General features: G+C 33.0%; 3 protein-coding genes across 4 annotated transcripts; 2 read left to right on the top strand and 1 right to left on the bottom strand.

The window, feature by feature from the left end:
- LOC109359207 lies at positions 80 to 2,854 on the top strand. The gene is made up of 5 exons (XM_019603780.1): positions 80 to 256; positions 363 to 389; positions 504 to 626; positions 1,253 to 1,505; positions 2,025 to 2,854. Exons 1-5 carry the CDS (start codon positions 201 to 203, stop codon positions 2,814 to 2,816), a joined length of 1,251 nt encoding a protein of 416 aa, XP_019459325.1. The 5' UTR covers positions 80 to 200; the 3' UTR covers positions 2,817 to 2,854.
- LOC109360987 (serine hydroxymethyltransferase, mitochondrial-like) lies at positions 5,808 to 11,406 on the top strand. 2 transcript variants are annotated; one of them, XM_019606253.1, is made up of 13 exons: positions 5,812 to 5,993; positions 6,193 to 6,401; positions 6,497 to 6,573; positions 7,383 to 7,507; positions 8,211 to 8,303; positions 8,777 to 8,869; positions 8,963 to 9,160; positions 9,389 to 9,493; positions 9,640 to 9,705; positions 9,849 to 9,926; positions 10,580 to 10,691; positions 10,779 to 10,889; positions 11,001 to 11,406. In XM_019606253.1, exons 1-13 carry the CDS (start codon positions 5,913 to 5,915, stop codon positions 11,147 to 11,149), a joined length of 1,497 nt encoding a protein of 498 aa, XP_019461798.1. In that variant the 5' UTR covers positions 5,812 to 5,912; the 3' UTR covers positions 11,150 to 11,406. The 2 variants fall into 2 exon arrangements, with proteins under 2 accessions (XP_019461799.1, XP_019461798.1); XM_019606254.1 differs by lacking the exon at positions 9,389 to 9,493 and having other exon boundaries at positions 5,808 to 5,993.
- Positions 21,085 to 23,330, bottom strand: LOC109359454 (protein DETOXIFICATION 48-like). The gene is made up of 2 exons (XM_019604127.1): positions 23,019 to 23,330; positions 21,085 to 22,820 (listed from the first exon to the last, which is right to left on the bottom strand). The coding sequence occupies exons 1-2, from the start codon at positions 23,145 to 23,147 to the stop codon at positions 21,294 to 21,296; spliced, it is 1,656 nt and encodes a 551-aa protein (XP_019459672.1). The 5' UTR covers positions 23,148 to 23,330; the 3' UTR covers positions 21,085 to 21,293.

Raw genomic sequence — 23,719 nt, 5'->3', positions numbered from 1 at the left:
ATACCATTATTATTATTATTATTATTATTATTATTATTCCTTTTTTCAGCAACTTCAATCATGGGTAATAAGAGTAGTGGACATTGACTTTTGGTCTTCTCATACGTACGTAAATACATTGTTTTTCCATAAAGAACTCACCATGTTTGTTTGAAGGAGTTTGGATGTAAAGAAAAGAATAAGATTCAGAAATAGCATTAATGGGTTTCCATCTTCTTCTTACAATCTTAACTAAATCACTCACCTTTCTTACATGGTAACACTTAACTCTTTATTTTTCTTACCACTTTCTTCAACTTCAACTTTTTCCCACCTATTTTTATTCTCTGTTCTTATTTATTTATTTATTTTGACACATGCAGGCCCCCATTAAGTTTGATTTGTCCATTGTAAGCAGCTATAGTTAAAATTCAAATAATTTTACCAATTTGTTTATGAAAATAAAAAATAGGATTGTGATTTTTGCAATTTTTTATGAAGTGTGTGTCTTTTTTTTTGGTTAGGTACGCTTCTATTCGTGCAATGAAGAGTGATTCTCGCTTTAGCAATCAGCAATGCCTTGCTTTTTGGGTTTTGTTTTCATTCTCTATGATTATGGAACGGGAATTTGCAGTGCTATTTAACAGGTAAAGGTTATTTTTTTATGTATTCTAAGTGGTAATAGGAGTTCATGAACAATGTACAATTGAACATGAAATGAATGTTAATCGCCTTTGAGTATTTTATGTTTTGTTGCTGTTTTCATCTTCTAACTTAATATTAGTAAAAACTCATTTAACATGAGATTTTATGGACTTTTACTTTAGGGATAAAATCATTGTAGAGAGTCCCTTGAAAATTGTTACTAGGAATAATGTAAAGAGTTTTAGCGAGCATGGGTTGCTAAAAATGCAATGTAAAAGGAAATAAAGAAGATTTTGTCCTAAAGGGAAGCAGGGTTAGGAAAGAAAGACAAAATTAGTCTACTAACTTCATAGTTCATATTAGCCCTTCCTCTGCATATCATCAATGTGTAGTGCTCGGAAAAGGTCATCCTAGTGTTTAAATTGCAATCGCGATTATCTCGCATTGACTGTAAATTTGAAGCGAGAAAATACGGTCACAAACTCGCTGTGCGTTGCGTAGACTTTTGAAACTGCAATATGAGTACAATTTAAAACAGTGGGTCATCCCTTCTGCTTATCTGTGAAAGTCCTCATTATTTTTGTATTCTGCTCGTTTCTCCTTAGTTTTAACTTGGTTGTTATTACAGGCTACCATGGTGGCCTAATGTGAAAAGCATGGCAACTATCTTACTGTTGATACCTTACTTTGGCGGTTCTCTGCACATCTATAAGTATTTGATTAAGCACTACTGTACTTGGAACATATGTGGAAAGGACTTGAACATCGTTAACCAAAATAGCACACATGTTGTATTCGAAGAGGACAGCAAACTCATTCATGTCACTGAACAGACAATTATTCCAAGTCAAATACAAGAGAAGAAACTTACAGTAAATCAGGTATTATTTTAAAGTTACCGCCTCAGTTTTTACTTTTTTACATGCAACAATGCATCAAAATATTTGCACCTCATTCGATTAAACACGCGGAAGGTTGGAAAAGGATGTTAATGTTTTAGCTTATTTGCTAGCTGCTGTTGATTTCTCAGTTTGTCTATTAACCCCAAATATGCATTGGCATGCTAAATGTTACAAAGTATGGAGGGGTGTTTTGAGTAATGTAGAGGAGTTTCCTAATTTTAGTGGCAGTTATTATTAATTATGATTATTAATGGTGTGGCAGTTATTCTGTGTGTCTAATGTTATGTTAATGGCAATATGGCAGTTACTATTAATGATGCAATGGCTCTTTTGTGAGTCTAGTTTGGGAGGGATATGGGCATTAGGCTGAGTAGGGGATTGGCATCTAAATCCTATAATTCTATAATTCCAACAATGATAATCCATGCAATTCCATTGTATCATTCTCATGGTCATGGATATCAATATAGACTTCTTTCATACAATTGTTTGCATCAGGGGAGATATGAAGTTGCTGTCAATTATACGAGGCCAACATTTACAATGCAAGTTCAGAAAGAATGGAGTTGTGCTTTATGTCAGATTAGTACTACCAGCGAAAATTGCTTATTGGCACATCTTCAAGGTAAGAAACACAAGACTAAGGAAAGTGAAGTTAGAAATATGCTACATTTAACGGATAATAAATACTTACCATCCTCTAAAGGAATAGTTCTACTAAGGAATCTCAACCAAATTGCAAAAATTCTGAATCCAGTTTCTAGATCCATAAGATTGTGTGAATGGATAAAGCCAAACTTTGGATGGATGAAATTGAATACCGATGGTTCTTTAAACAATGAAATTGCTGGTTTTGGTGGTCTCCTTCGGGATCACATGGGTGAACCGATATGTGCTTATGTCTCTAAAGCTCCTCAAGGAGACGTTTTCTTGGTTGAACTTTGGGCCATATGGAGAGGCCTTGTTCTTTCCTTGAGTCTTGGGATCACTGCTTTATGGGTAGAGTCAGACTCCATGAGTGTTGTAAAGACAATCAATAAAGAACAACCTTCTTGCCCGAAAGCTTATGGTTGCTTGGAACAAATCTGGAAACTCTTGAGTAAGTTTGATAAATATCACATTTCTCACTCATGGCGCGAAACTAATAGAGCGGCAGATCATCTTGCAAAGATGGTTGTTTTGGGAAATGATGTTATTTTGTGGCCAATTGATTTTCCATGTAGTCTTCGCAACATCATTGACGATGATGCAAAAGGAAAGAAATATATTAGAAGGAAGGTGATTCTTTAGTTTATGGTTGATTCTGGTTTCTATGGGATTTACTAAGAAAAGAAACAATAGGAAACTTAATAACTGTATGTTAAAGCTTATGCTAAAGCTACTCTAGAGTCAGTTGGCATAAACATTTGTAGACACGACACTCAGTTCAAGATCAATGTAAAGCTTATTGTTTTTTAACCAACAGATACACTGCTGGAGATAGCAAATCTTAACTTTTAAACCATTTTAAGTTGACCATATTGAATAGACAGTTACTATTGTTTTTCAGCCTCTTTTAGTTGTGCCTCAAAGTGTTATGATAGATAAAAATGTATGGAACTAAAAGTTGCCACATTTTTGTGGTTTCAAGATAAGCAAACATGGCCAATCAAGTGTTCATGGCCAAAATGCATTGCTTTGCTTTTGAGTTTGTTAGTCACAACAATGGCATCAAAGTGTTTTATGAGGCTAGGAAAAAAATGAAAGGAGATATAAGGACAATTTTCTCTATCATTAGTTGAGTTGAAAAAATGTTCAACTTTTATAGCAATCTCATCATAAACTCTTGGTAATTTACCAGTCCTCAGTGGCGTCACTTTTGTTTCAACAATGAGAGAGGAATTCTCTCAAAGTTGGACAAACCAAGATCTTTTGTCCCATATATTCTCGTCTCAAATTCCACCAATTAACATAAAAAAATTATGTTTTGTTATTATGTTTTGTTTGTATGTTTTTTCTTTTTAAGTATGTAGCAATTTTTAATTGGATGAGGATATAATGGGACACAGAAAATGGAACAGGTGATCTTCATCCTACATAATATAACCTGAATCTTAAAGTCTGCTTCATTATTAGAAGACTCTTTCACTTTCTCTCTCTATGATTGACTTCATTTAATTTTATACATTAATTATTTGTTGAATTTTGAGTAAGACTATTTTGGTAAAAATAATAATCAATGTGCACTTAATACTAAAGAATGTTTTATAAAAAAAATGATCAAAATAAAGGAAGTAATATGGTAGTAGTATCATGTAAGTATAAATAAATATAAATTGCATTTTGAGATTCTTTTCAAACAGGACAAATCAATTTAAGTCGATCAAAACTTCATATTATTTAACTCCCATTACACTTTCAAACGCAAAAGCTTTAACAACTTTTTCTTTTGAGGATTAAATGATTTAATTTATATTATGAGTATAATATTTATATATTGTTAGTATGAAAATATATATACAATCAATACAATATTATTATTTATTTGTATTATTCTTTGAAGAGTTAATAATGATTAAACATGAATATATTACATTTTTTTCTCTGTACATTATTCCCTACCACATACTAATAATCACTAGTAAAGAAGTGGTGTTGAATTAGAATAGGCTCTCACAATGCCTTTGAACACAGAAATTTTGTTCCATGAATGAAACTGTCCCAAAGTTATGGAGAAAAATTCATCACCTATAAGGAAAGCACAAGGAGTTTTCTTCAGTGAACAAAGCCAAGGAGCACTTACAAACCCATTGGTGGTTATGATCCTTTAAGCTATGCTCACAACTTTGATGATAATTAGTTGGAGGATGATGAAGAATCTACACGCCTTAGTTTCTCAGCTAGATTTGCAGCCCCTTCAACTAAATCGCTGAAGTAACTTTAAGCTAAGGTTTTAACATAAGCTAATATAATATTCATGCATATACAAGTTATATATATATATAGTGAGAAATACTCTTTTAAAAAAATTAAAAATACATATAACATATATGAGTACGTCTATAATATGTATGGTTGGTGCAATGGATAGAGTACAAACTAGTGAACTACAGAGGGCAGCATGATACTTATTTGCTCCAAGTACAATCAATTTGTAATTATAGCTGATTTTATAACCCATGCAAACATCATTCGATTTATGTAAGCCGAAAAAGACTTGATTATTATTTATAACACAACACTTAAAGTAGAGATTGGTCATTCATTGGAAATTGGAATAGCCGCAAGTTTTTTGCTTTGAACTTGAAGTTATGTATTGATTACCTTTTTTACTATGTAGTTAAACAATTCTCAAGTTTAATGTTCTCCCATTTATTCCCAATAATATTGAGGTTACTTACTAGTATTCCTGATCAAAGATATTACATAACTGAAGTGATTTTTAAAGTACTAACAAGAAGACACTTTCTACTAAACAATTTAAATTATCAGCGACGTGATGTTGGTCTCGCTTCAAGTTCTGACCCCTAATCTACTTCTATGTTTTAACTCATCTGCAATAGAAGCTATTATTTGGTGAGGTCAATTATGGTTTTTCTCTCAATTTTTGTGTTGTTAATTAACTAAATAAAAACCATTTCCATGAAATGGTTAAAATCAACAAAGTAATTCAGAAATTTAGAGATTCCAAATCTGATTACATATACCGAGGTAAATTAAATAATGAGTGGAGTATCTACCCTAAAAAAATGGATTTTTAACCTCATCCATAGAAGAACCTAAAAATTTATATTTTTATTCAAAAAGTAAGAGTGAAAGCTCAATTTGATGTTTACGATTTGTATGGTTAACTAATTAAAATTTCTGAAATAGTAATTTTATATTCTTTTACTACGTAATTATTGTTACGTTTAATACGTATTCATTATTTTTAAAGACAAATTCAAAATTTTTAATTTTTTTTAGTACTACAAACATTATTTCTTACTTTTTGAATAAAAAATTAATTCTTCTTAGATGTATGATTATTTCTCCCAACAAATATTATTCTCATAAATTAAATTATTAACCTTTTGATTATAACAAAGAGTCTAACATAAATACACCACCAACTCTTTATTAGTGCTTAGAGGTTAAAACTAAAAGGATTGAGGTGAAATTAAATCTTAAAAAATATATTTTTGTAAGGAACTGAAGATTAGTCTTCCTCAAAAATAATTAAGAACGAGTGTGGCATAGCTTGTCACGTACTGCACACTTTTCGATCCGCGGACCCCACATGTCATAATCACCACCAACCTTCACAGCAACAACAACAACAACCCCCACTCACTCACCCTTATATACCCAATCCCACTCTTCCACGTTTCAACCACCGCACCACCAACACGTAAACAACAACCTACTATGGCCGTCGCTCTCCGCCGTCTTTCCTCCTCCATTCACAAACCACCACATTTCCCTTCCGCCGCCTCTCTTTATTCCACGGTGTCGCATCATTCCATTTCTTTTTTCAAAACACTATTTCCATTACTTTAGATCTCTAACATGTTTTAAATATCAGTTTCCGTTGAGATCCAAAAACCTTGGATATGTGTTTCATATATTACAGTCTTTTCATTTCTCATTCTTATCATTGAAATCACTGCGTTTCTTTTATTAACACGTTTCTTGTTCAATTTGGCAGTGGATAAAACAACTCAACGAACCTTTGGAGGTAATAGATCCTGAGATTACAGACATAATAGAACTCGAGAAAGCTCGTCAATGGAAGGGTTTGGAACTTATACCTTCAGAGAATTTCACGTCACTCTCAGTTATGCAAGCGGTTGGATCTGTCATGACAAATAAATATAGCGAAGGTTATCCCGGTGCTAGATACTATGGAGGAAATGAGTATGTATATGGATCTGCAATGCTTTCTGTTTATCCTAATATTCTATAATGATTTCTGATATCACTGACTTATTATTCATATATAATCTGTTTAGGTATATTGATATGGCTGAGACCTTATGTCAGAAGCGTGCACTTGAAGCTTTTGGTTTGGATCCAGCAAAATGGGGAGGTATATCAATAATTAACATATATAAACGTAAAAAGCATTTATGACTTTCTGTATATTCTGATTATGAGTGGTTGACAAAGGGATGATATGCAAAACATTTACTCAAATGAAGTTTCTAATTCTTGTGGTAAAAACTCCCATATGTGGTAGTTATTTAATATTCAACAGAATTCATTGATGTTTTGTCCGTTACAATTTTTTACATTACCTTTTTAGCTTTCTATCTCTTTTTATGTCACAGATGTTGATTTCATTTCCTAGATTATTGATTTCTTTGTTTCAAAACTACCACTGTTGTTTATTTGTTTAAATTAGAAAATACGTTGGTGCATTTATTTTGCTACTAATAGCATAAGCTGTAAACCAAATTAGCATCTGAAATACTTAAGTTTATTAATTTATATTTTAATTCTAGCTACAATGCACTTTGTTTTTTTTCTTTCCCCAGGAAAAAGTAGCACGCGCAAATGCTTTGAGTTCATTATTTTACCAAGTGGCATTTATTTCTTTGTTGAATGTTTATCTCTTCCCCTTTTATAATGGTTGAGGAAAACCTTATCATTTTGAGACCTGCATGCTGAATGCTTGTTTTTTAGTTGCCACGAACACATCATGCCGATTTCAATGGTCCCTTCACGTAACTCACGTTTTTTCTTCGTTTCTGGTGTTCGTAATTTGCTTATTAAGTGGTAATCCAAGTCAAAATTTTAATTTATCAGAGGATTGTCTTTATACATGTCTGACTGGGTACAATTATATGATTTTGATCATATGCTTTTTTGGAGGTCTTACATACTCTGTTTTGACAGTCAATGTGCAGTCTTTATCTGGATCTCCTTCTAACTTCCAAGTTTACACTGCCCTATTGAAACCTCATGAGAGAATAATGGCACTTGATCTTCCTCATGGGGGGCATCTATCACATGGCTATCAGGTGAAGTTCTATTTATCAGTTGTTGTCACTCATTGCCATGAGTTGGCAATCATAGCAAGTCTGCAACAAGGGATGTTGAATGAATTTTGTTGCAATAGCTCATATTAGGTTTTGTTTCCTACTAGGTACTTAATTAATGGACAAAATACGACCTTTATTTATTTATTTTGGATGATAGAAAAATTCATTAAGAAGGAAAGAGTACAAAACTGGAACATTCTAAGGCTTACAAAGAAACTATGTAATAAAGAAAAGGAATGAAACATTGTTGTTGCAAACTGCATACGAGACACCTCCTCACCATTCGTACCTTTTAAATTTAATCTTACAACATATATTTTTCGTATAGAATCTCACTCACATTTTCTCATTAGCATTCCTCTCTGCCATCTCTTTAAATTATGCGCTTAAAGAATATGTTTTTAGCCTTACCAGGCTCAGACATAGGCGGAATTTTGTTTTCTAATCCTACTTCAAAGTGCCCATACCTTTTATGTAATTCTGGCTCTATAATCAGTTTCATATATTATCGAGTAGTAAGTTGCAATTGTTCTATGCCAAATGATGCTATTCCTGAAATTTCAATGTAATGTGTGTATTTGTATGAATTTGGGGTGCTTCTGATATTATTAATGGAGTTATTTGAGCAACACGTGTTATAATCTTTATATACAAGTTTTCAATTTATGTTTGTGTCATGCAGACTGACACCAAGAAGATATCAGCTGTATCTATATTCTTCGAAACAATGCCATACCGATTGAACGAGAGCACTGGTTATATTGACTATGACCAGGTAGGCAGGTATCATTGTGTTTCTGTGTTTTGTATGTTTCCTTTAGTCAAAGAGAATATTATCAGTAGTTAGTGCTGTTTCTCTTCTAGTATCTTTTGTCAATGAGTTAAGGATTGTCTCATTTTGATGTTTAATTGTGGGATGTATTGAAACAAAATTCAACTATGTTGTGCTCATCTTTTTTCATTGTGTGTTCTTACACCAATACACGCTTCGTCAAATCTTTCAAAGTTCAATAATTCGATGCCCATGTTCAAAACCTTTGGTCCTCTTAGTAGCTGATTGCCACAACATTCCTCTTTATGCCAGCTATTCTTGATTATTACATCAATTTTTCCTTGAAAATAGGGAAAAAAACTGCTCTTTGAACACAATGAAGAGTTATATTGGTGTTTGTTTACAAAGCTTACACTTGTATGCATACTTTGAGCTTAGAATTGACTATAATGACTTCACTTATGTAATATCTGCAGTTAGAGAAAAGTGCTGCACTTTTTAGGCCAAAATTAATAGTTGCTGGTGCCAGTGCTTATGCTCGCCTTTATGATTATGCACGTATTCGCAAGGTAAACTATACGTGATCAAGGAACATAGATTTATGATGTTTAAAACAATTCAGTGATGATGATACTGTATCATTTATATTTGAAATTTTATAGGTCTGTGATAAGCAGAAGGCCGTTCTGTTGGCTGATATAGCACACATCAGTGGATTGGTTGCTGCTGGTGTTATTCCTTCTCCCTTTGATTATGCAGATGTTGTAACAACAACAACACATAAGTCACTTCGTGGACCACGCGGGGCTATGATTTTCTTCAGGAAGGGTGTAAAAGAGATAAACAAGCAAGGGCAGGAAGTGAGTCTTAAACTTTAAAATATTTGCTATAAGGCAAAATAAGGAAAACTGCAATTTATCCCTGGAGTAACCTTTTCAGTATATTTTCAGTAGTTGTAGATAGTGTTCGTCAATGATTTTTTCTATATTTGTTTTATAACTTGTTAAAGCAATTTCTCATAATTTTGGATTTTTTTGAAAGATGGGTAACTTGATAAAATTCTTCATTGGCTGAATTCCTTCCTACAGGTGTTGTATGATTACCAAGACAAAATAAATCAGGCTGTTTTTCCTGGACTACAAGGTGGTCCACACAATCACACTATTACAGGCTTAGCAGTTGCATTGAAGCAGGTAATTTAATTGACTAGGTTAAGAAACTTGTCATCTTAGATTCCCTAGAAAATATGTACTTTTTAAGGCAAATAGTCCTAGACTCCTAGTGTATCTTTTATTTACAGGCTGATTGTAAGTTCGGTTCTTCATTTGTGTGAATGTAGGCTATGACACCTGAATTCAAGCATTACCAACAGCAAGTTCTGAGTAACAGCTCAACTTTTGCACAGGTAAAATGAATGCCTTCTGTATGGTTTGCATCAGTGCTGTGTAAAGCTTTTGCAAACTAGTTATTAGTGAATGTTGTAATAATTGTGTGGCTTCATCAGATTTGAATATTATATCTGACTCTGCTGTGTTGATTGAACTCCAGAGTTTGTTAGAGAAAGGCTATGAACTTGTATCTGGTGGTACCGATAACCACTTAGTGTTGGTGAACTTAAGAAACAAGGTAATTGGTGTGATTCTTTCCTTTGCTGTCATATTATCATATTGTTTGTAGATATCAATAAGTGGATAACCTTCTCTGCATGGTTTAAACTTACATTGAGCACAGGAATTGAAAATAAGTGGGTAACCATTCTGTATTTTGTAAAACCCTCAGTTGAAGATTTTTAGAGAGAACAGAGAATGATGTGAGTTGACATAAAGATATATGGAGTGGGTCTTATTGACATTATAGAATTATAGAATCACCGGAGGAATATAATTTTTCTTTGACCAGGAGATACAAAACTTGTAGATATGATAGTGATGCTATGTTATTACTAAGTAAGTAATTTGTTAGAAATTGGCATCTAACTTGGAGTTATTCTACCAATCTAATCTACTAGAAATATCTCCTTGTAGTGTTTTTTTCTTGAGTTATTCTAGAATCTAGGCCTTCTAACTTCTAAGTTCAAACAAATCAGCACTTTCCCGTAGAGATGACTAAGTTATTTTTTGAGCTGTTTCCAATGTTAAAATTTGGTACTTAAGGTATATATTTGTAACATAGATTGTTAAAAATTGTAATCCTTCCTATGAAGGTTTGATTCTATACGTAATATTTATATTTTATAGGATCAAAGAGGAAACACTTTCTAATGGTGTGTTGTTTGACAGGGCATTGATGGCTCAAGGGTTGAGAAAGTGTTAGAATCAGTTCATATAGCAGCCAATAAAAATACCGTTCCTGGGGATGTATCTGCTATGGTTCCTGGAGGCATTCGAATGGGTACAGTTTCTCTCACTTATCGTTTTCCTCCTTATTATAGTGGGTCTATAGTTTCATGCTGATGAAGATTATCTCCTTGCAATTCAGGAACCCCTGCTCTCACATCCAGAGGCTTTGCTGAGGAAGATTTTAAAAAAGTAGCTGAATTCTTTGATGAGGCAGTCAAGTTAGCCTTACAGATTAAGGCAAATGCCCAAGGTTGACCCTAGCATATCTACTTGCATCTTAGTTCTGTGTGTCATGATATTTGTAGTTTTGAAAGCATATCATGGTATCATAGATGTCCTTATTGGTTTATATTAATTTCAGGTACAAAGTTGAAGGATTTTGTGGCAGCTTTGCAATCAGATGCACACATTCAATCCGAAATTGCTAAACTACGCCATGAAGTAGAGGAATATGCTAAGCAGTTTCCCACAATTGGTTTTGAGGTGGAGACAATGAAGTATAGTAAGTGAAGATGATATTGAACATCTGATGAAATATTATTTGGGACCTTTTGGAATTAATAAAGACGGATGAAGTATTGGTGAATGGGTTTTGTACCTGAATATTGGATGGAATTTTGAATTATATTGTCGATGTTCAAAGTGAAAAAGAGAAAGGGGTGAAATTTCCTTTCAATGGTGATGAAAATTTACAGGATTGAGCATTTCCTTTCAAACTTGAGCAGAATTTTACTGACTTAATTTTGAAAATTCTCTTTAATTGTTGATGTTGTGGTGCAGCAAAATGAGGTTGAACATTTCTGGTATTCAATTACTTAACTTCAAAAGTAACTTTACCTCTACCCCTTTTATTTACAATGTTCTTTTGGTAATGAATTTATGGGTTGAATTGATTATGGAAAAACAAAACAAACAAATAATATTAACAGTACTTCTAATATTTTAGTTAAAAAAAAACCCCTCCTATTAATAAATAAAAGGAATATGAAATAAGAAGGTAATGTATTTCTAAATGTGTTGAGATGTAAAAAAGTAAAAAACATTCAACTCTTTCTTTAAACATTATTAGCAGGATTATTTAATTAAAATATGATTCATAAGCAATCTAACTGGATAAGTGTGTAACTTGAACAACGATTTGCTTCGTTGCTTCTGCCTATGAGAAAACCGTAACAGAAAAGAGAGTTCTAGAATTCAGGGAAATTGAGAGAGAAGATAAGTAATTGTGAATGTTATTAATGTAACTGAATTGGTTATAGAAAAACTAAATAGAGGCGTATTTATATTAAAGAAAGCTAGAGGAAACAACTAAGATATACCAGCAATAGATAGCCAGAGGATTGATCCCTAATATACCCCCTTGAAGATGAAGAATTCTGATCTATGGTAGTGAGTTTGAAAAAATCTTTTACTTGAAGTTGTTGTCTGAATCCTAAAAAAAAATTTGTCACTGGAGATAGGTTTAGTGCGCACATCAGTAGTTTGAAGAACTGAAGGAATGTGCTTAACAAATAAAGTTTGATTTTGAATTTTGTCACGAACAAAGTAGAGGTCAAGCTCAATATGCTTAGTCTTGCTATGAAGAACAAGATCATGAGACATAGACATTGTGCTAAGATTGTCACAGTAAATTGTGGGGGTGTAAAAACAAATTTTAGTTCCTTAAGAGAGATTTCACCCACATAAGTTCTTGAGCTGCTAGGACTAAGCTTCGATATTCAGTGCTGGATCTAGATATTGTGGTTTGCTTTTTAGACCACCAAGTAATGAGGTTGTGACCAAGAAAAACACAAGTGCCAGAGATGGACTTTCTATCATCAACATCTGAAGCCCAGTCAGCATCGCAGAAAGCTGTAAGAGTAAGAGGCTTTGAGATGGCTGTCTTCTGAAGATGCATGCCATAAGAAGTAGTGCCTTGAAGATACCTGAGAATCCTTTTGGCAGCAACCCAATGTGAGGTTAGAGGATTGCTAAGAAATTGACACACCTTATTGGCATTGTATGTAATGTCTGGCCTAGTAACTGTTGCGTATTGTAAGGCACCCACAATTGACCTATAGAAAGTAGGGTCACTAACAGGTTCACCAATTTTGGATAGTTTACGGTTGTTGGTCATAGGAGCATTGACAGGTCGAGCTGAACCCATATGAGCTATATCTAAAAGATCTGTAATATATTTAGATTGCGACATGAGAGTTGAGCCATTACTGAGGTGTTTGACTTCAATACCACGAAAATAGTCAAGTTTGCCCAACTTCTTCAAAGCAAATGTTGCACTGAGAGCATCAATGACATTGTGAACATGATTTGGAGATGAACCAGTAACAATTATATCATCCACATGAACAAGAACAAACAATTTGTAAGTAGTGAAGGTGTGGATGAAAAGAGAATTGTCACATCTACAAACCATGAAACCAAGTGTGACAAGAGTGGATTTTAATTTTTCAAACCATTGCCTGGGCGCTTGTTTCAGACCATACATCACTTTGTTGAGCTTGCAAACTAAAGTTTTATCATGATTTTGAAATCTAGTAGGTTGTTGCATATACACTTCTTCATTCAGAACTTCATTGCGAAAAGCATTGTTTATATCGAGTTGTTCAAGAGGCCACTCATGAGTTATAGCTAAGGTTAGAAGAACCCTAATGGTGACAGGTTTAACAGCTGGAGAGAAAGTTTCTGTGTAATCAACCCCCATCTTTTGATGAAACCCCTTGGCAACAAGTATACCTTTGTGTTTAAGAATAGAACCATCGGGATTTTCCTTCACCCTAAAACCCCACTTGCATCCTATAGGTTGTTTGTGAGGAGGAAGAGGAACAAGAGTCCAAGTTTCTAAGGCAAGTAAAGCATCATATTCAGCTTGCATAACTTGTTTCCAGATGGGATCAGCCAGGGCAGCTTTGGCAGTAAAGGGCGCTGAATGAGTAGGAAGAACTTTTGGTTTAAAAATTCCTGACTTAGACCTAGTTTGCATAGGATGAGTGGAAACGGGCAGCATAGGAGAATGAGGGAGTGTTGAGGAGGATGTAGCAGGGGTTGGAGATAATTGTATAGGAATAGATGTATTGGGTGAAGAAATATATGGTGAGGTTGGAGGGACAATAGTGTGAGGTGAAGAATTAGAAATTAATTGAGGGGAAACAGTAGGTGAATGATTAGGGAGGTTAGATGGAGAATAATTGACTGAGGGAGAAACCTCAGATGTAATAGGAAAAGAATATATTGAAGTTGGATAGGACATGGGGAAAGACTTGGTAGGTTGAGAAGAAAATGCATGTTTATTTAGAAAAGGAAACAAGTGTTCATTGAAAATGACATCCTTAGAGATGTAGATTCTGCCATTTGAAGACAAGCATTTGTAACCTTTGTGTTGAGTAGAATAACCAAGAAAAACACACTCATGACTCCTAAAGTTGAGCTTGTGACTATTATAAGGTCGAAGAAGAGGAAAATATGCACAACCAAAGACTTTAAGGAAGGTGTAGTCAGACAGAGTACCATATAATTTTTGATAAGGTGAGATATTATTTAAGGTGGGAGTAGGCATTCTGTTTATGAGATAAACAGAAGCTGTGAAAGCATATTTCTCAATAGGTTAGTGTTAAGTGAGCATGAGCAAGGAGAGTAAGTCCTGTCACATCTATATGCATGTGTTTTCTTTCATCTGTCCCTTGTTGATGATGAGTATGGGGACAGGAAAGTCTATGAACAATACCTAGACTGGTTAACAAGGAGGTAAATGGTCTGAGTTCTCCTCCAAAGTCACTCTGAACAACTTTAATGGTCTTATGAAACTGAGTATGAACATACTTAATGAAGTATTGAAACATAGATAATGTATCAGACTTATGTTTCAACAGAAAAATTCATGTATGTTTAAAAAAGGCATCCACAATAGACAAATAATAACGAAAACCAGACTGAAAATAATATGGAGAAGGTCCCCAAAGATCAACAAAAACAAGATCAAATATAGAGGAGTAAACAGTGGTAGAACTAGGTGCGTGCAACCTATGAGCTTTCCCTAAGCAACAAGATGAACAAAAGTCTAAAGTAGTTTTATTTGCATGAGAAATTTTACATTGTTTGAGGACATTATAGACAGTGGCCTCATGAGGATGACCAAGTCTACAATGCCAATGATGAAAAATGGTCGGTAAAGCAATAATGACATTAGGAACAGTATTCTTGACTCAACTAGATTATCATATAAAGTAGAACTAGCAACAAAAATAGGGTTATTGGAAACAGTAGAACCTAAATCAGGGTTATTGAAAACAGTAGAACCTAAATCAGGATTATTGAAAACAGTAGAACCTAAATCAGGATTATTGAAAACAGTAGAACCTAAATCAGGGTTATTGAAAACAGTAGCACCTAAATCATGGTTTTTGTTTTTAAATTTTTTATTTTATCCATGTGTTAATATATGATTGTCTTGAGACAGATAATGGGACACCATTGGAGACAGATGATCCCTATCCTAAATAGAATGAGTTTCTAAATATGATGTTAGGGAATCGATAATAGGGGTGAGCAGGACCCGACCCTACTCGCTCATCCGACATAGCTCGATCATGGTCGTGTCCGAATAGGGTCGGATCTGATCGGGTCTAGGGCCGGGTTCGGGTTCCAAAAATAGACCCAGACAATATTTAGGGCTGGTTAGGGACCAAGCATGACCCGACATTGGGTCTCATCTTGTTTGTATGTATTTTTACTCAAATGTTTATAGAGTAATAATACACTTTTGGTCGAAAATATCACACATTCTTTAATTTTTTCATTATATATACATGATTAATAATATACATATACATATATCATTTTATATATCGAACTACATATTCATAATAATAAATAATATTGAGAAGTCTTTATCTAAAATGAGTATGCATTATATTTAATCGGGTCTAGGGTCGGGTCGGGTCTAAAGGCTGACTCAGTCACTATCTAGAGTCGGGTTAGCTTCGGGTCTAGGGTCGGGTTCGGGTTCAAAAAAGTGACTCAACCAATATTTAGGACCGGATAAGGACAAACCTTAACTCGTCCCAGCCCAGCCCAGCCCATGCTCACCCCTAATCGATAATACTCATAGAGAGAGATCACCATATCTCGAAAAAGGGTAAACTTCAGCTATCCACCAATGGAACTCTATATATAAAAATAAAGACTCCACTAAAGTCGAAGTCTAGGGATATTTCTATCAAGGATCATTTTAATTAAAGAATGTTACCCTTTCAGTCTTTCGTCAAAGGGATTTTGGAGATTATTCATTTTGTTTCATCATTTTAAAGAATGTTTTTTATTTGATTCTCTAACATTAGACAGAAGTGAGCAACACCTTATTAATATATTAGTGTGTTTCATATAGTCCAGTGTAGTGAGTAAATATCCGACTTACTTGAACATTAGATATCAGAGGTTCAATTCTAGGTGTATGAAAAAAATCTTATTAAAAAGGAAAACCCATTCAATAATTTCTGCACTTAGAAAAAAACTAACATGTCCTTAGAAAAAATGAAATAATAATAATAAAACATGGTTCAATTGTTTCTCCCATAATTTTGTTTAATTCTTGGTGGAATTAAAACTATAATTTTTTCATCTTAGCTATTTTCTTAAACAAAAATATATTATTTTAAACGATGTCTCGAATCATATCTCATACTAATAAATATATAATACGTTATTATTTCATTATCATGAGACTCCACATCTTTGTTCATTCTCTCCCTCTAAGATGTTACTAAGGAAGAGTTGGAGTAGTTGATAAGGGTGCAGTTGGTAATAGACATGGTATTGATAATAACCATAGCCAGATATGAGTATGCTTCAGTATTTCTCATTACCAAAAGACCAATACACACTAACGAGGTGAATAAGATATTGATCTAATAATATAAGGTCCTACTGAATCTTTAAGATTAATGGTTTGATTCTTATGAGCAATATTTGTTGGGATGGCAGCCACGAAACCCAAAAAAGATTAGTTTTTACCTAAAAAGGTGAGGGATACCCTTGGTAGTACCCAAAAAGAACAACACACTATGCATGCGGGACAATATCTGTTGTCCCACAAATTGTGCCATGCATATACCACAAGTTAAAAAATTAATAATTATTCATTTTTCTAACCAACAACAGTTAATGGTACATGCAATGATACAATTTGTGGGACAACATATGTATACCTATGCATGCACCACTTAATTCAGCCTAAATCCAAGTCAAAAATGCATTACGTGAAAGTCACAAAAGGACCTCTCTCTCTTTCTCTTTTCCATTCATTTATATTACCGACAAATTATCCATTTTAGTTATTATGTTGCTATTGAACTCTTAATTGGATAAAATCTTTGCTCTTTCTGATCTTACCATTCAAACTTGAATTGTGATTTTGTTGAAACTCCAATAGTGGGGTTATGGTATGTCAATGGTGGTGCTTCCGTATCACAAATTGCTATGCTAGTACATGGTGTTCAAAGGGGACAGAACAGGACCAAAAAGCCAACCACATCTTGCAGTAGTATCATGTTTGATAATGTTTTTGTTGGCAGATTAAAATGTTTCATATTCAAACATTTAATATATATTCAACTATGTAATATATCAACACTAAAATGTCACTGTTATGAGGCATTAGTGCATTACCACTTTGACCATGTAAAGCCTGAAACATATTTTCTATCCCAAAACGTATGTTACTTACTGTGATTGATTAAAAAAATATATTGAAGTTAAAAAATTTAATAATTAAATATTTTTTAACTAATCACAAATTATAATAAATGAAGTAATACAATATGTAGAATAGAATATAACCTTAGGTAAAGCCTTGTTAATTATCATTCAAATATCTAGCTGAAACATGAAGTGAATAGGTAATAGAAGTTTCCACATTGGTCTTGGTCTTTGCAACCCCACCTAGAAAAGAGAATGCTATGCTGGCCTAGTTATCTAAATATCTATCTCTTTTTAACTTTGTTTTGGATGATTTGGTTTTAGCATATTTGCATTGCACTCATGGGTGCTTATTGAGCTTCTTATGTTTCTTTTTCATCACTTTTTTCTTCCACTAATATGAATGCATCGTGTTCATACTTCAAAAAGTGACCATCCAATAACTCAACCCATATAGTCAAACACAACGAATGTAAATAGGTTAAATGTCATTTATAAGAATAAGGAAATTTCAAACCCACTACTACTATGTCGTGGGGAGGCAGTGGCACTAATGCACTATTGATTAGTTGGCATAATCTCTTTGCTTAACTTTCACTTCAATTAAAACAAGGATACTAGAAAAACAACCATGTTTGTCATAAAACTATTTGGTAGAGTAAGCATGTGTTGTTTTTATAGTGTGTGAAAAGTGGTATAGTTGAAATTAGCATGTGATGAAATATTATTATTCATCAAAAAATTATAACATGTATCTCTTATTTCCACCATCTCATGTAGTGGCTAAGTGGGAGGGTTCATCATCATCGGTTCCTAGCAGTAGCACGGCTTTGAATTTTGACTTTCTGCCTCAAGATATAGTATCTTATAAAGACACATGGTGTTAAACAAGTGACCAAAAACAACTTGTTGTCGTTTTTATTGTTGATTGATGTTAAGCTTTTGCTATTTCTTGTTTAATATTATATTGTGTTAGTAATTAGTTTAAACTCATTTACTATTTAGTTGATTACTTAATTTTGGTTGTTAGATTAATTAGTTTTCATTTTTTTTATGTAAAGTATTTATTATAATTTTTCTATTCAATGAATGGAATACACAATATTTTGCTTGCTTCTTGATTTCTAACAGTAACATTAGTAACACTGATAATTTATTTTTTTCATTGATGAATCACAAATTTCTTAAGCCATATGTATTTTTATTTCTTATACATTTTCTTATTTTTTATACATGTTTCTAATTAAAATATGCATTGTTTACATGAAACATTTTCCTTGAAAACATGAGAGAAAGAAATAATCATAACAATTTTGCTGAATAGTATCTAGTCAAAATGAAACATCTTTTTATCAAATTATTGAAATTACTGTATTACTCTTCAAAACTCATAGTTTTTTAGTAGAACATATGAAAATATTTTCCGCTACTCTTTCTCCCTACATTAAAAGGAGCAAAATATGTCCAAACCCCTTCTCCTATCTCTTAAGCTTATACTAAAAATAGCTTCACCAATACATTTCCACATTCAGTTGGCATCATCTCAAAAATGAATAGTGCTTCTACCTAAACAATTGTTGGTGCAGAAAAACTCTTTTTTAACATGTCAGATTGACGTGAATATCGCAGATTAACATGAATTTGGATGGTTATTCAAAAGTGTAGTGATATATATCCACTTTTTAGAAGTTGTTATTAGTTTATAAATCATAAATGCTGTAGTCTTACCATTAGATACATCCACTTTTTAGAGTTTGTTTTTTTAGTGATATATATCCACTTTTTACATGCTATAGTCTTACCATTAGTAGTTAAATCATATATCATCACACACTGATAACTATATTCAAAAGCATGTAATTAAAAACCAACTAACAATTACGTCATTTATCATAAAAGCACTAGTGGTCGTTCTTAAAACTATTCTTAACAAAATAAAAAACATTCTTATTTTATTTTCTACTATGATTTTTTTATTCATTGTGTTTTGTTCTTAAATAGGAATAAAAGTGGCTAAATAAGAACACTTCTTGTTGAGGAGAGAAAATCAATGAAAATACATAATTTAAGAATAAATACAAGCACAAGCATATCCAGAAATATCAAAATATCCAGAATCATTAAAAGAACTAAAATTTTGCAGAAACGAAATTAAAAATAAAATTGAAGAACCTCAACTTGTCTTCCTTGAACGAAAATTTCACTCATTACATGTATGTCAACAATAAAATTATATTTTTTATTCATAGTTGATTTCTAATATTTATAATAAATTATAACAATTTCTAATTTATTAATAAATAAATAAGTAATTATTCTTAATATTTTGCTATATTTATTGTAAAACATAAAAGTGTGGGGTAGGTTATGAGACCCAAATAAGAATAAGAATGATGTTTATCATTGTAAAGAAAAAATAGATGTTGTTCTTATTTTATAAGGAATTATAATAAATTATAAAATAATGTGTGAGACACAAATAAGAATAAAAATATTGTTCTCCATTATAGATGCTCTAACCATGTCGACTACATACATTTTTTTTAAATTGTGTGTATAGTAGTTGTTTATAATAGTGTTTGTTATGCTACTTATAGAAAAATCATCAATGCCAAAGGAAAATATACCGCTCTATTTCTAACCAATCAAATACTATTATGTGCAATAGTGTTAATTTAAAAATTAATTTAATATTTTATTGATATATATTTATTGATATCCTATTGGTGGTTATAAGTTAGATATAAAGAAATGACTTAGATGATCTTAATTCATAGAAAATAAGATAATATATCCTCCTATCATACAACAAAATAATACTTTATTTATTAATAATTAATTTATAAGTAATATATATCACTTTTAAATTAAGAAGATTTGGTGGGAAAATGTTATTGGATAAATGTAGGTAACATAAGGTGGAGAGGATGTGGTTATGCAGGCACTGCTTCAATTTTGTTGCCACATGAGAAGTAGACAGAATAATTCCCCAATACAGTTTTTCAATAGATACTTCTCTACTACCAATTATTGTCATCAGTTTTTGCTTCTTTTTCTGTGCATATGCCTCTCTGCTTGTGTGTAAAGTTGTATGTGTCAGATTGTCTTCAACATTTTTCTTTGTCTATGGAAAAATAGCATCAACATGAATGTCTATATCCATTTTCATTGCCATTATTGTCTTCTGTGCATTGTCACATGAAAAGCAAAAATTACTACTATAAGTACTTCATTTTGGAGGAGATTTTTCATGTATAGCTCTAATATTATTTTCATTTCCTTTGATATCGTAAAGGATATAGAGTGGAGAAGACTAAGAGGAAAGATAGTATGAGTAAGGATATTTTCCACTAATGAAGAGACAAATGTTACACAATAACACAAAAAAGATAATATGTAATAATATTTTTATTATTTTATTTACTATAAAATCACAATTTTGTTATTAAAAATATGAGGAAAAATAATTGCACTTTGGAGGTTAACTTTCCATTTTCTGTTATCAAGTTTTTTTTTTTTTTGTTGCCTTTTGTGGAAGGGAACACCATCATAGTTAAGTAGAAACACTTTTTTGCTTGCCAAAATATATGCTTTCCAACTCATGTGCAAGAAACACAACAGCACCTCTCATTTGAGGTAGAAAATGAAATAAACTATACGAATAAAATAATGCAAAAAGTGTCAATGTAATTTGGGTAATTATTTTTTTTCTATTATTATTATTATTATTACAAGACTTTAGAAAAGCTAATATATCATGTCTAATAAGGAACTTGGTATCTGATACACAATTTACATTGACACATTTTCCCTACCTCTTCCCTCTCTGTGGAGAAGAAATTAAGGAGCACTATGTTCTTAATTACTATCATTAATACAACAATCTTAGAAAGAGAGAGATAAGGGGATGTTTATTCTACATTACAATCCAATCAATGAAGGTAAAAAATACAAAGTAACTAAATCAAAGTGTTTTTGGAAGTGGTATGATAAGTGGATCTGCTTCAACTAAAGATGTCTTGGTAAGTTCATTATCAACAATAACTATCTCCTCAAGATCACAAGCATGAGCATTGTTCTTGCTACCCTCTGATTCTGTGAATGCAAGTAATTTAGAGTTTGAAGCAGCACAAGTTGAAGTTATTGTTGAATCTTTTGTCATCTCTTTGGCTCTTTCTATTTGCACATTCCAATCTGTTCTTGAGAGAACAAACAACATGAGCCCTGCACATGAGACTTGTGCTGCAAGCAACCCAAGCCATAGTCCTTCAAATCCCATTTTGGCCACAAATCCAAGAAGAATGGCCACTGGCATACCCACCAAATAAAATGAACCCAAATTGATGTTTACTCCAATGATAGGTCTTGCACAGCCCCTCAAAACTCCACAACCTGTGGTTTGTGGACAGTTTCCAAGCTCACAAAGCCCAACAATTGGTAACACTAAGGAAGTGAGTTCAAGAATTTCATGGTCATTGGTGAAGAACCTTCCCCATTGGTGCCTAAGTAAGGTGGTAAAAAGCATTGCACCAAGGCCTAATACAACAGCACAAAAAAGTGACACTATCATTGCAATTCTTGCTTTGCTTGGTCTATTTGCACCTAACTCATTCCCTACTCTTGTGGAAACACCAAGGCTAAGTGAAGATGGGAACACATAGACTAATGATGTTGTCTGAATAAGAATTCCCATTGAGGCAATGGTTGCTTTTGGATTCACTAGAAGACCACACAACATTATCATAAACTCATACCACCACCACTCAAGGCAAACTGAAACACAAGTTGGAATAGCAAGTGCAAGCAATGAGGACCACCCTTTGATGCAATTCATGCTTGGTGAAACCCATGACTCTTTGTACACACCAGAAAAGTACACAAATGAGGATAGGAAGAGAATGAGGTTGAGATTAGTCAAAACCAATGCTATAGCTACCCCAGCAATACCCATCTTTAGGTGAACCACTAAGAGAAAATTGAGAGGGACATGTAACAAAACTGATATGGCTGAACAATAAGTTAATGGCAATGTGATGTTTTGAGTCCTTAGGTAGATTCTAAGAGGGTGGAGAAGTGAGAGTAAGAAAAGGTCTGGTATAGAAAAATGTAGAAAAGTTTGTGCCATTGATGATATTTCTTGGTCTTGACCAAGCCACAAGAGGATTGTCTTCATGTTAAGCCAAGTCAATGAGATAGGGATGGAAATAGATAAGAGTAAGAGTATAGTTCTTTGAAGGGTCAAGCCAAGTAGCTTCCATTGTTTTGCTCCATAAGCTTGTCCACAAATTGGTTCCATCCCCATGGCTAAACCAGAGATGACAGAGTAGCCAGTGATGTTTGCAAAACCAATAGAAAGAGAGCCTCCTGCTAGTTCCATCTCTCCAAGATAGCCAAGGAAAATCATAGATATCACAGCTCTTGAATATAAGAGTAAACCAGTTATAGCTGTTGGACCTGATATCTTCCCTATGGCTTTGATTTCTTCTAAGGCCTAAATGCATAAAAAAAGAGGAGAGGCAAATATATAGTTAGTTTATCAACTATATGTTAATTATGAACTTACTTTCATGTCACTATATAGAGACTGAAACTTTATTTAACTTACTGTCAAACAAAAAATGGCTGTCATGTTTTGTGGTAGTAATTATTTAATTAGTTATACACATGTTGTGTGCTTCTGTTTCATTACCTCACTAGGAGTAGGCCATCTGTGAAGTTCATCTTGAACTTGATCATCAGGGTGAGCATCCAAAACTTTGGGGTGAGTTTTTGTGGGACACAGAAATGGTGATGCTGAAGATAGTTTTGGAATACACATGACTGACTATAAATTGAAGCTGTGATAAGAAGAGTTAAGGATATTATATATATATATGCAATGTATGTATATAGAGTGACCCTTGATTCCTGGCTTAGAATGAGTGATTGTATGCTTTGTTTGAGGGAGGATATGAATGTTTTTTGTATGGGAGGAAGAGAATGAGAGAGGGTGGGTGGGTTTTTATGCATGTAAGGCTTGAGGGTACTGTTGGAACATGTCTTAAATAGAAGGAAATGCTATGATTTATATTATGTAAGTAAGAAGGGTCAATTTAATTACTTAAATGAAAGATCAAACTTGAAACTTGAAAGAAAGAAATGCTCATGCTGGTTCATAGCTAACTGACCATTTTCAAATTATAACTCTTACCATTTGCATAACTAAAACCAACCTTCAAAAAACACTAGTATTTGCTTATAGATAAGTACGTTGACAGAACTAATGCTTATAAGTCTTAGACCTCTTTATTGTAATATTGAATCAAAGTTTGAAATGGGTTAAACCCACATATGTCCAATTTTACAAACTTCATACTCCAAATATTCTTAAGTGTGATAAGAATATGGTGG

Source organism: Lupinus angustifolius, chromosome LG11 (assembly GCF_001865875.1).
Source record: "Lupinus angustifolius cultivar Tanjil chromosome LG11, LupAngTanjil_v1.0, whole genome shotgun sequence".
Classification (NCBI taxonomy): domain Eukaryota; kingdom Viridiplantae; phylum Streptophyta; class Magnoliopsida; order Fabales; family Fabaceae; genus Lupinus; species Lupinus angustifolius.
Note: the sequence above shows the minus strand (reverse complement) of the source record. Positions and strands in the feature narration are given on the sequence as shown.

Excerpts from the sequence above, each read along its gene's own strand:
- LOC109359207 (XM_019603780.1), top strand. The coding sequence starts at position 201 with ATGGGTTTCCATCTTCTTCTTACAATCTTAACTAAATCACTCACCTTT. Across the intron at positions 390-503 it reads TTAAGTTTGATTTGTCCATT|GTACGCTTCTATTCGTGCAA; the intron begins GTAAGCAGCTAT and ends TTTTTTGGTTAG. Across the intron at positions 627-1,252 it reads TTTGCAGTGCTATTTAACAG|GCTACCATGGTGGCCTAATG; the intron begins GTAAAGGTTATT and ends TTGTTATTACAG.
- LOC109360987 (XM_019606253.1), top strand. The coding sequence starts at position 5,913 with ATGGCCGTCGCTCTCCGCCGTCTTTCCTCCTCCATTCACAAACCACCA. Across the intron at positions 5,994-6,192 it reads CCGCCTCTCTTTATTCCACG|TGGATAAAACAACTCAACGA; the intron begins GTGTCGCATCAT and ends TCAATTTGGCAG. Across the intron at positions 8,304-8,776 it reads GTTATATTGACTATGACCAG|TTAGAGAAAAGTGCTGCACT; the intron begins GTAGGCAGGTAT and ends TAATATCTGCAG.
- LOC109359454 (XM_019604127.1), bottom strand. The coding sequence starts at position 23,147 with ATGTGTATTCCAAAACTATCTTCAGCATCACCATTTCTGTGTCCCACA. Across the intron at positions 22,821-23,018 it reads GATGGCCTACTCCTAGTGAG|GCCTTAGAAGAAATCAAAGC; the intron begins GTAATGAAACAG and ends TTATGCATTTAG.